The 12,437-nt window shown below is 40.7% G+C and overlaps 1 protein-coding gene across 1 annotated transcript in view; it reads right to left on the reverse strand.

Moving 5' to 3' along the window:
- The window catches only part of ASB4 (ankyrin repeat and SOCS box containing 4), a 62,022-nt gene extending 50,025 nt beyond the window's left edge, over positions 1 to 11,997 (reverse strand). Inside the window, exons 1-2 of the mRNA XM_045864672.3 lie at positions 11,738 to 11,997; positions 2,052 to 2,351 (exon numbers count right to left, since the gene is read on the reverse strand). Of these exons, the coding sequence (XP_045720628.1) occupies positions 2,052 to 2,351; positions 11,738 to 11,924 (487 nt within the window). The 5' untranslated portion in view covers positions 11,925 to 11,997. The remainder of the gene's footprint in view (positions 1 to 2,051; positions 2,352 to 11,737) is intronic.
- Between the last annotated feature and the right edge of the window lie 440 nt (positions 11,998 to 12,437).

Below are 12,437 nucleotides of genomic sequence, written 5' to 3' on the forward strand. Positions count from 1 at the left end.
GTGTTTCTCAAAAATACTGAATTTTACCGTGTGTGAATTATACCTCTATAAATAGACTTTTAAAAGACTAATTTTTTAAGATTTATTTATTTGAGAGAGGGAGTGAGCGTGCGCGTGTGGGGGGAGGGGCAGGAGGAGTGGGAGACAAGCAGACTCTCCCTTGAGCAGGAACCTGACCCAGGGCTTGATCCCAGGACTTTTTTTTTTTTTTAAGATTTTATTTATTTATTCATGAGAAACAGAGCGAGAGAGAAAGGCAGAGGGAGAAAGCAGGCTCCCAAGGAGCGGGGAGCCCAATGCGGAACTCGATCCCAGGACCCCGAGATCATGACCTGAGCCGAAGGCAGACGCTTAACCATCTGAGCCACCAGGCGCCCGTGATCCCAGGACTTTGAGATCATGACCTGAGCTGAAATCTAGTCAGACGCTTAACCAACTGAGCCACCCAGGTACCCCTAAAAAACTAATTTAGTGATCTTGCCCACATACATGCTTCTTCCTCAACTCTCCCCATCTTAAAAAATAGCATCCCGGGGCGCCTGGATGGCTCAGTCAGTTAGCAACTTTGCACATGGGCTATTCTCTATACCTGGACTCCTCTTCTCCCTGGCTCCTTTTTTAATGGCTAGCTCCCTCTCATTCATAAAGTTTCAGTTTCACATGTCATATCTTTAGAGTAGTCTTTATACATGTTATAATAGTTGACTCCTGACATTCTCTTTCATAACACCCTGTAGGGTTCCTTTCCCAATTTATTATTATATATTTATGAATTTATTTAAGCAGACTCTTGGTTTCGACTCAGGCCATAATCTCAGGGTCATGAGATTGAGCCCTGTGTCGGGCTCCATGCTCAGAGCCGAGTCTGCTTAAAGACTCTCTCCCTCTCCTTCTGCCCCTCCCCTCTGTGCTCTCTTCCTCTCTGTCAAATAAATAAATCTTTTTTAAAAAAATGGCATCACTATCCACCCACTTTCTAAAGCTGGGAACCTGGCAATGATACTTGAAATTTCCTTTTCCTTCTCCGCTCATCCACATATAATCCATCTCCAAATGTCATTAACTCTGCTTCCAAAATATATTGCAAACCCATCTTCTAATCTTCCTATCCAAGTTTGCCCCTTCGTGCAAATCATCATCCCTTCTCACCTACCCTGTTGCAATGGCTTTGCTGCTGGTCTCCCTGCTTCCATTCTTGGCCTCCTCCAACCCTATTTCTGCCTAACGTCAGACTAATGATTTTAAGTGAAAATTACACCATGTCATTGCCTTGCTTAAAACTTTTCTGTGGCTCCCTTTCTAAACCCCATACTTTGGCCCCCAGCAAGCTGTATATGACCCAACACATCGAATGTCATCGTGTGGCACTCCGCTGTACCCTCTTGTCCCTCCCACCCACCCCACACCCATGATATTCCGACCGCACTGGCCTTCTTTCTTGTGTCGAATAGCCCAGGTGTTTTGCTCCCTTAGCAACTTTGCACGTGTTATTCTCTATACCTGTACTCCTCTTCTCCTTGGCTCCTTTTTTAATGGCTAGCTCCCTCTCATTCATAAAGTTTCAGCTTCACACATCGTATCTTTAGAGTAGTCTTTATACATGTTATAATAGTTGACTCCTGACATTCTCTTTCATAACATCCTGTTTGGCTCTTTTCCCAATTAATTATTATATATTTATGAATTTATTTTGCTAGTATTTATCTCCCCTACTAGAATATAGCTTCTTGAGGGCAGAAGCTATTTTTTTCAGTTACTTAGCAAATTAACTGACACATCATAAGAGCTAAATAAATATTTGTTAAATAAATGTGTAAACTAATAAGCCTCCTCCAATGAAAAAAAATAATGATTCCAATGTGATCATCACTGAAATTACCTGGACCAACACACACATTTATATAGTTCTATATAATATATCTATATACTTATGTGTTTGAGACTTATAAATTGGATCCCTACTACATTACCTGAAGAAAGTAATGATCACCAAGTTTCACAACCATGAGTGTGCAAATAGATGACAATGTCAGCCACCCAGAAAGGCTTACCTCTCCAAACTAATTGCTTGGCACAGAGAATGGAGCTGGGAGTTGTACAGAAGTGTAAAGCTGTGTGTCCACTTAAGGAGTAGCAATTGAGCTTTGCTCCATGGTCACAGAGGATCTTAACACAATCCAAGTTGGCCATTTCACAAGCCACATGAAGAGGGGTTTTCCCATTGGGTCTACAGTTGATTGTAGCATTGTGGTCCAGGAGCACCAGAAGACATTCCACGTGACCAAATAAGACAGAGAGATGCAAGCCTGTTGCCCAGGAAGACTTCAATTTATAACTAGGCAACCAATAACCTGAACAAGAAAAAGAAAGAAAGTTTAAGTTCTTGGCCTAGGACTTTTCTGTTTTGTGAGAATTTTTACAAAGTCTTTTACTTTGGTCACATTTATAAAACTGGAGGGGGGAGTGATTCAGAAGTTGTAAACTAGTAACCGATGGGTCTGCAAATGTCTAGTTTAGAAGCATACTCGGATACACTTGAGTGGGACAGGCACTCTTGAGTCTCTCTGTTTCCAGTATTTTCCATTACCTCATTCCTTTATTTACTTTATCTTCCTGGCCCTTCAAGGCATTTGGGTTTGAGACCTTCATTTATGGGATCGCATTTTATTTTACATGGTGAGTTACATGAGACTCTTACTGTTTTAACTCCCAATCATTGTTTTGAATGATTGTGAAGCTGTTAGTTACAAGATTATATCTTTACAGTTCTTTTGCCCTATAGTCGTTGCTGTTGTTGTCAATCGGAGGTATGAATGTATTCGATGTCTTTAAAAAATTTGTCTTGCCAAGATTTTATTTGCCTGCCTATTGGTTTTTACAATACCTCTTACTGATAAGAAGAACTTAAGGCAACTCACAAATTTTACACAAGATTTTTTTTTAAATACAAGATTTTTTTAATTATCTAAGGGCAAAGGAAAAAAAATAATGTAGGTAAAAAAAAAGGGGGGGCCAAGGGTTAAGATCTGTACACAAAATATAAACCATGTCCTATACACTAGAACTGCATTGCAAATTTGCCTTTGAACTTCCTAGCAGCCAAAATAAATAGGAAAACATGATGCATTGCACAATTAACTATGCCCACAAGCTATATACCAATTAATTGCTCAGGAGAAGCATAGCTGTTCCTAGAACTGAGATCTTAGATAAATTTTTCCCATTAGTTGTTGGAAATGTTCTCTCTCTCTCCCCTCCACCCCTCTCTCCCTCACATGTCTCACAAGCCATAAGAAACATAACTTCATAAACCTTCTTTCAGTGTCAATACCTAGAGCCATAGCATTAAGCTCACTATGAGTGGGTAATGGAAAATAGGTTCAGAAAGATAAAATACTGATAGCCAGATGAAGATGTAGAGATAACTCAACAGCTCAGAAGGGACTCTAGGGCTGAAACAACAAAACATATTTTAACGTGGATAAATCAGAAGGTTGCTTTTAAGTTATAAAATTCCACTATACAAGTACAAGGTAAGTGGAAGATGGTTTAATGGTAATTTATTTGAGAAAAGACCTAGGGATTTGAGTTGACAGAATTCTCAAAAGGAGCCAACAGGGGGATGGAGCTGCCAAAAAGCTTAATCCAATCTTAAGCTACGTTAATAAAAGTGCAGGGCCCAAAACAAAAGGGGTAAAAGTTGTATTCGTTACTGATTAGATGAAGTCAGAATAAATCTAGAATATTGGGAATACTTCTGGGCAACAGTGCTGAGCATCTGGAGGGCGCTCGGAGGATGAGGCCCACATTACAAGTGGGCCTGGCGATCAGGTATTAAAATTCTCTCATTTAAGTGAGAAACATCACACACGTGCTGCTCCTGGGTATTTAACCTACAAGTATCATCACTCACATGTGACATGCTCTTTAAGGGCCACTCACTGTATTGCCCAACTTCCAAGAACATCATCTGCATTGAACTCTGTGAAAAGTATAAAGTTCTCAGGAATTATAATAACCTGGCCTGTGGACAGGAACATGCACCACACTATAGCATTGTTCTTAATGGGTAACGATTGGAAACAATCTCAATCTTCATCAACAGGAGACTGTTTAAAAAAAAATGATGGTGCATCCATGCAATCGAATACTATACAGCCATTATAAAGAGGGCTGTTCTATGTATACTGATATGGGAAAATCTCAAGATATATTAAGAGAAACAGGGGCTGACCAATGTACATAATATGCTATCATATGTGAAAATATTTACTGACGCCTCAAACAAGAAGCTGGTTACAGCAGTGGCCTCTAAGAACTAGGTGCTGGGAGACAAGGACATAGATTTACTCGTCCTTGGATGCCTCCTTTGAGCTTTTAAATTCAGTACCTTGTGCATGTATAACTATTTGTAAAAATAAGTGAAATTAAAATAAACTATTGTCCCCCTGTTCAGAGGGGGAAAGATAATTTAGTTTCAAGGCCATATTATAGGGTCGTGTACAATGCTGACTAATCCTGAGGGAATGAATGAACCCAACCTGAAGTTTGTTTTTCTGTAGCCCACTGTCCACCCTAGACACACACACACACACACACACACACACCCCTTTTTCATTCCATTCAGAATTCTAAGGCCATTTGACTTTCCGTCCCTCTCAGCTCTCCCCTTATCCACATCGCCTCTTTCAAAAGAAATCCAAAGTTAATTCACACTAAAGTCTAATGCACTGAGGATTTTTTTAAAGTGTGACCCTCTTAGGATTATCTGAATTTATGTAGGAATCTGTATTCAACTAATAGAACTAAGGGCTAAGATACTAATTTGAGATCCCAGACACTGCGAAGAGAAGGTGTTTGTTGATAGGAACTTTTCCCTTGCAGAGACAAATAGTATCACAGACCTCTGGGCTGCAGCATTATCAACCCTGTACCTGTAATGTGTGTGTGTGTGTATGTGTGTGTACAAACAGATAGGCACACACACTACATTTGTGTGTACCCATTTATACGTTTCTATTTAGCTATGTACATTGAATCTCCATTCTGAGCAGAGTTTTCAAGCTCTGTGGTGTGCAGCCTGCTTTTGATAACGAATGAATCACATTAACACCAATACTTAATCAGTCATTTTAACGCTCAGATTTCCTCAACGAGCAATTTGCAAAGCCAGTCTCTTCTAACTGTCTTGGAAAGAAGCTGGTTCCAGATCTGGAAACTGGAGTATGTTTTGCCTGCTGATTAGCAGCAAAGATTTGGCAGCTCTGTGCACCAACTGATTGGAAACTCGTGCCTGCTTCTGCAATGGGAAGAAAAATGATCTCAGAAAGGAAGCAGTAGAGAGCTGATTAAGAAAACACCATTTTGATGTAAAATCAAAGAAAACACAGAATGTTAGCGCTCGAGGGAAGATTATCCAGTCCAAGCCTTTCATTTTCCAGATGAGAAAACTGCCACTTTTTCAGGCTGCTAGAGCCATAAGTCGCCTGCCTCAGTCCAAGCTAATGGACTCAGGATATCTGCAATGCAGGGTTTCCATCTGTCTTTGTCTTTGTGGAAGCAGAATAGGTTTTAGCGCCAAGGCTGCTTCACAAATCACGAGGAAGGAAAGCAGATCCTGCATTCATCTCTAATATGCCACATCTCTGATATGGAAATGCATTTGCTTGTGGATGTTTTCTCTTCTTCCTAAATTCCCAATAGCACCTAGAGAATCTATCCTGCCCCGTTTATTCCGTGCATCAGTCGTCCTTAGGCTCTCAGTCCCTTGCCTCTGCCTGTTCTTTGGTCATAATCATTAACCAGTAAATCAGCCTCGGAGACAGCCAGGTCCTGGGATTCAGCCCACCCCCACCCAGATGAACTTGTGCCTACAACTCACCTCTCCTAGATGGAAATGTGTGTAGGGGGTTGGCAACAAGACACCTTTGCTGGTGCCCCTGGAAGCTGAATAGAGAAATAGGAAGGGGACAGATTGTCAGATACGGATCACAGCCCACTGAAGTGTATCCTGAAGCCGCGGTGCAGAACTTTTTGGTGGTGGTGTGTATGTGCATCTGTGTGTGTGTGTGTGTGTGTGTGGAGCGGGGGTGGGGGCGGATTCTGGATCATTCGATGCCAGGCATAGCAGGGAAGCCTTCTGGAGCGAATGGAGCAGCCCACAGCAAGGAGGCTATGGACAGTCACCCCTTGTGCCCTCACACCTTAAAATGAGGCTGCTGCCACAGGTCGCTTTGTACCAAGTGTGGGAAGGAGCAAGAGTGTCCTTTCCACCTCACCTACCCACTCTGGGGACCAAAACTGCGGTAAAGCCACCCTCAGAAACCACAGTGGGGCAGCACCGATCAACATGCTTGTGTTGATACCGAAACGCCAAGGCATCAGAACTTGTCCTCTACCATATAACCTCCAACAGGGACAGCTTAGCCGAACTACAGTTAACTCATCAGGCATCTTCATTTTGTACACTCTTCCTTCCGGGGCAGAATTATCCCAGGGCTTCAGGACCTAGAATGTGATCAATTCTGAGCATTTGTTTTTCAAAGAGCCCCCCTCTGCTCACCTTGGCAGGTGCCAGGCTGCCTTCTGTGTGCTCAAATGGGCACAAAGGCCGGCGCGGGGTGGGGGGGGGGGTTGGAATCTGGGAACAAAGCCCCTGAGAGGGGAGTGAAGAAGCCTCTGCCTCCCTAAAACTGTTAGGCACTCACTCTGTCCCCCCACCCAGGTCTGCGGTGCTCCGGCGGCAATGGCTTGAAGAGCCCCGCTTGAGCGAGGGCTTTAACTGAGAAGAGACTATGGATCCTCCCCTAGGCAAAAAACCCCACAGAGACTCTCAAATACAGGCCATGCCCACGTAGATTTATAGTATCTGCAGTTACTTTTCACCTTCCCCAAACCATGACACATCATCTGTTTATATCATTTCCCCTTCATATATCATAGATTATGGGCAGGCAGGGGATTTGGAGAGGGTCTTGACAAAGTCTCCGTTTTACAAATAAGGGTAAGATTAAGTAGCATAAAGCACTCATGCCTGTCTCACTGGTACGGACAGATCAACTCAAACTCTGGTCTCCCCAAGTCTTTAAATGGCCGCGGGTGATCTGCTGACTGCCCGCATTGCACTCCCAAACCAACAGCACTTGTAGGCAAAAGTTCTAGAAGGATTTTAGAAATTTTACCCCTACAAAGATATTCAGCCTAATCGTGTGTGTGTGTATGTGTGTGTGTGTGTATTTAATTAAATCTGAAACCAAAGAGATAGGCCTGAATAGCTGAGTAGAAAGCCCTCCGCTCAGGAAATACGGTAAAGAGAGAAGGGTTAGTGTTTGGGCTATCTTTTGGAAGAAGGGATTGATTCTGCTCCATGTTGGGGGGGATGTACACATCTCTGGTAAACTTTCAGCTAAGCCTGGGCTCTGCAACAGTTATCAGCTATAATGTTGTCTGAGTCCAAAGAACCCCACACACGAGAAGCCTCTGTTATTACAGCCAAAGGTTACACACGCCGCTCGTGGCTGGATTAGCAGACATTTGCTCTGCCTGTGTCCACGTATTTACACAGTCCTGAAGGATTATAGACTAAAGCACAATTCTTGGCTATCTTTTAATAGCTAATATTTTCAGGATAAATCTCAGAGCTCCCCCAGGAGAGGGGAAAAAAAGTCAGCCTGAAATGCAACATTTAAAAGAAAAAAAGTTTGAACATCCAGGAAGGGAAAAGAACCCTTAGGATGGTAATAGGAAAGTAGGAGAGCGAATTTCTGGCATAGAGGAAAATGAGGTGATAAAGAGATTATCCATTAAGAGAGTGGAAATCAGAGCTTTCAAGATATTTGGAAGGCAGTTGTTACTAGTAAAGTACCTGCCAGAAAGTTTTCCAGTGAAATCACTCATTGGTTATTTTAATTAAAAATATGACTACCAACCAAAGAACCTGCGGCTGTGAGCCATAAACGAAGTACTTAAAGTGCATTACACTGATTAATAAAAGGACTCTGATTAACCTTGCTGACTAGGGAATTTCATACCAAGAGAGAAGTATGATATTCTGCCTGTATCATTAACGCGCTAAGACTCATACATCTGAAAGAGAATCAAAATATGTAGTTGGAAAAGCCTTTGGAAACAGCTTTACAGATGTTCACGTTTCCAGTATAGGACTCACTAGTGAGAACCCATATGAATAGCTTTGGGTTTTCTTACAGATCCTGCGTTCACTCTGGATACTGCACGCTTGGCTCATGGGAAACTTTCTATCATTAATATCCCTTGACTTCACAACAACTTACTGCGTGTGGCAGTTAAAAAGTTGTTTGCGTATCTAACTTTTCTTCACGCCATTCCCATTTTAAAGCCGTCGTCTGGTAGATGGAATTTTGCTTGCTTGTTTTCGCTTTAGAGACACATGTCCCTGCTGTCCTCCAGGGGTTATCCCAAATGCAAGCCGGCATGTTTGTAATGTTTGCTTTCCAAAGTGTGAGACAGGTTTTTTTTTCTTCATTTAATAAAACATGATTTTATCTGAAGATTTGATGATGAGGTCTAACATAACTTTAAAAAATAAAACAAGAGCTCTCTTATTTTAAGAAGCATTCTTAGGTGCTGGGGCTAGGCGGGACCCACAGTTTGAACCTGAGCTCTGGAATTCCGCTCTCTGTTGCATGGGCAAGAGAAGCTACTCAGTGGGATGAGGAAACAGAAGTGAATTTCCAGATGCTTTGTTCTGCCTTCCTCACAGAATCCACATTTTACATTTACTTCTGTGAGTGTGCCAATTAGATGGTAGATTTGGGGGAGCAGTGTTTAGGCCCCAAGTTGATTTCCTTGCCAACAGAGTTCTGAATTGTCTTTCCAAAAATTATGAACTGACTTGTATACTAACTTAGACATACCATATTCAGGGAAAAAAATGTGATCACTTTTTGAAATTCTATGAAAAATGCTATATGTCCTAAAAGAAGTAAAAATGGTTTGAGATTAATTGTCCCCCTGTTGATTTTCTGCAGGACAATGAAATGTTGAATATAGATTACATTATTAATCACACAAGCAAATTTAAAGGTCGCATGGTATCTTTTATAGGTTTTAAACATTGTCGTGCTTAATAAGCCACAAAGTAACTAAAACCTGAAGATTCTCATACTTTAAAAGTAAACAGATAACGTTTCTGTTTCCACATCTGGATGCTGGTTATATAGGTTTGTTTATGTTATGAAAATTAATCATGCTGTACACTTATGATCTGTATACTTTTCTGCGTGGAGCCTTTCAAAGGTGCTTTTAAAAATCAAAAACTGCTGCTTAACAATCCAATAGCATTCAATGTCCTAAAAGTCTGCTATGATTTAATAAAGTCTCACAAAGTTTAATCCAACTGCATACCCTTCAAGGCCACACAGGAAAGGGTGTCATGCCTCAGAACTATTCAGAAAGGAACTAACCCTAACTAACTAATTAACCAGTGTAGCCTGCTCTTTGTGACTTAAGAAATTGATATAACCACTTAGGTCAACTTTGCTTGGCTAGCAACTAGGATTCTATTTATCACTTCCATTCCTGAATGAAATATTAAAGGGATTGATAATTAGGCTGGAAGACATGTGAAAATGGGGCGCCTGGGTGTCTCAGTTGGTTAAGCGACTGCCTTCGGCTCAGGTCATAATCCTGGAGTCCCGGGATCGAGTCCTGCATCGGGCTCCCTGCTCAGCGGGGGGTCTGCTTCTCCCTCTGACCCTCCCCCCTCTCATGCTCTCTCTCTCTCATTCTCTCTCAAATAAATAAATAAAATCTTAAAAAAAAAAAAAAGACATGTGAAAATGTAGGAAAAAAAACTTGAAGAAGCTTTGAAGAAAGATGAGGTTTTAATCTGGGTTTAAGATTGAAGAGATAGATTCTTATATCCACATTAAACAGAGAGTACGTGTATTTCTTGCTGTGCATACCAGCATGTGCACACGCACACATACACACAATTCCTGTATAGACCCTGAAGATATGACCATAAATCCTGTTATTCCTGTGCATATGTTCACCTGGCATGTATAAGAAATGGAACTCTACTTTTCCTTTCCCAGAGGGTATAATTTGCTGTCTCCCTAATGGAAAGCCACATCCCACAGTCCTAACACTATGAAAACACCCATTAGTATGAATGAATTTTTAGCTCTATGAGGACCATAGGAATCAGCTCATATTGACAGAAAGGATTAAAACTGCATTTTCTTCTGATTCAGGGGTGCTGACCCCACTGGAAGCAGGAGAAACAGCACCCTTCTTCCCCGGAGCCTGCCCTAAAACTTCCTTTTTCTCACAACCTCAAAACCTCGGGTGATCCACGCAATTTGGCATGTTTAGGAGATGGGAAAAGGCAGTCTTCACAACTCAGTGTTAAATAAATTACGCTGACTTGGACCTAAGTTATTTTCATGGGCATACATGTTAAGCTTAAAAGATACCTTAAAAATGTATTTAGCGTTCAGTCTTTCACTGAACAAATCCAGAAGGTTAAAGTAATCTGATTATATGGTATACACTCCTTCCTTCTAACAGAGCCCCATCAACTACTTTTTAAAAAACAAACCTCTTCATTCTCTTCCAGTCAAAGTAGCAATGCCGATTTATGATAAAGCCCTCCAGGAAAAATCATGAACACAGTAACTGCTCTCCTCTATCCTTCCTTCAGAACTAACAACCAGAGTCCAGTAAATTAAAGTAGAAATATATACCATTAACATTAGTTTCTGAAAATTCATGGTGCTGATGATTTATATGTGAACGGAAAGTACTTTCAACATGAAGAAAGAATTGCTATCTCTCTCCAAATAATGTATACCAGACCTTATCATCTATTTTGTTTAAACAGAAGTGATGTTGAACATGGTGTTTGTTTGTAGTCTGCTCACCAGATGGCCTCGCTACTCAAGTTCCCCATTAACTAGCTGATTTGGGAAATCAGAATCTGCGTACTTCTAATTTATTTCTGATTTCTTAAGTGTGGGTTCCAGAAAAATCCCTTGATAAAAAAAAAATTCAGTTCTCATTCTTGTTACCCTCGTTCTTCAAAAGGCAGACATTCTGTACTCAGGATATCTACAATTTTGATCTATTATTGTAGTCAAGGAAAAAAAGGTTTTTTTTAACTTTTTAGTTTTTCTGGCTTCAGTTTTTTGCCTGAACTAAAAACTCATTAACATGATAAGGACCAGCAAGGTGCATCAAGGCAGAGCCTTACCCATTCATTAACCCTCCAAATGGGGGCAAAAATTCCCTTTTCCATCCAGATAGATACAGAGATGATATACCTTTATGTGGCTGTGTGAGCAGAGAGTTAGCACCCTGTCCCCAAGGCGGTCACACAGTCTGGATTAGATCTTAGCAGTCTGTTTAGCCATAATCTAAAGATGTTTTCTTTATTCTGTGTCATTTTAGGCAGAAGAAAAGTTAGAAATAAAAGCAAAGTACAATAATAAATCTGATCGTCCAGGATTTCAAATTCCAGACACAAGGATAGAGAAAGAAAAGAAAATACAGAAAGAAAGAAAGAAATACAAATATATACCACCCATGATGCTGTCTAGTTAAAAAGAGAGAAAAGATTAAATTAGAAATATTTTTAAAATACATACTTAAACTGTAAGAGCTACTGGCTTAGAGTGGGTGACCGACACTGTGCATTACAAAAAAAAAAAAAAATCCATTTTCTATCAATGTTATAATCACACCTATAATTTTTTACCTTGTTTATAAGATGCCAAAACCATATTCTCATCTTCAACTTCAAAAACTGTGTCCACATCTATTAGCCTTTGGATTAAAATGGCCTTCAGTTTTCCGAAGTCATTTGACTTTAGAGCCTCAAGGAAATTTCTCTTAACTAACTTGGCCGCTGCAGATTTAGTGATAGGGGTGGCGGCTCCTTCCATCCTTCCTCTCCCTCTGGAAGCTTTGTTGTGATTTATCAGGAGAGCGGCACCAAGCAAACAGGCACATGCTGGAGAGCCCACAAACTGTCGGCTAATTTTATCCCAAAGTTATGCTGATCCGTTCTATTTATATAGGGATCATTTCAAACTTCAAAATATCCTTCTTGGCTGTCACTGCCTTTTCAGGTCTTTTAAACTGGTTCTATACTCACTGATTCATTGAATAATATATCGTGTCAATATCAAGGAAAACCCTTGCAACACATTTCGGAGAGCCAAATGTCAGTATTATTTCTTAAATGATCAAAGCAATAGCGTAAGATTTAAAAGCTCTTAATGCTTTTTTTTTTCTCCCTCGGTAAAAACATCTGGTGCCCAACTGGAGAACCAGCGTCCTGCTCTGATTAACCAATAGCCAAAAATGAAAATTTGTTACAGTTGCTGATACATGTGCCTCTGGAAACCTATAATAATTTTGTAATATAAGCCCACAGAATCAAGCAGAGTTGTACA

This window comes from Mirounga angustirostris, unplaced genomic scaffold (assembly GCF_029215605.1).
Source record: "Mirounga angustirostris isolate CCGP_5_RB_7025 unplaced genomic scaffold, mMirAng1.0.hap1 SCAF_12, whole genome shotgun sequence".
Lineage (NCBI taxonomy): Eukaryota > Metazoa > Chordata > Mammalia > Carnivora > Phocidae > Mirounga > Mirounga angustirostris.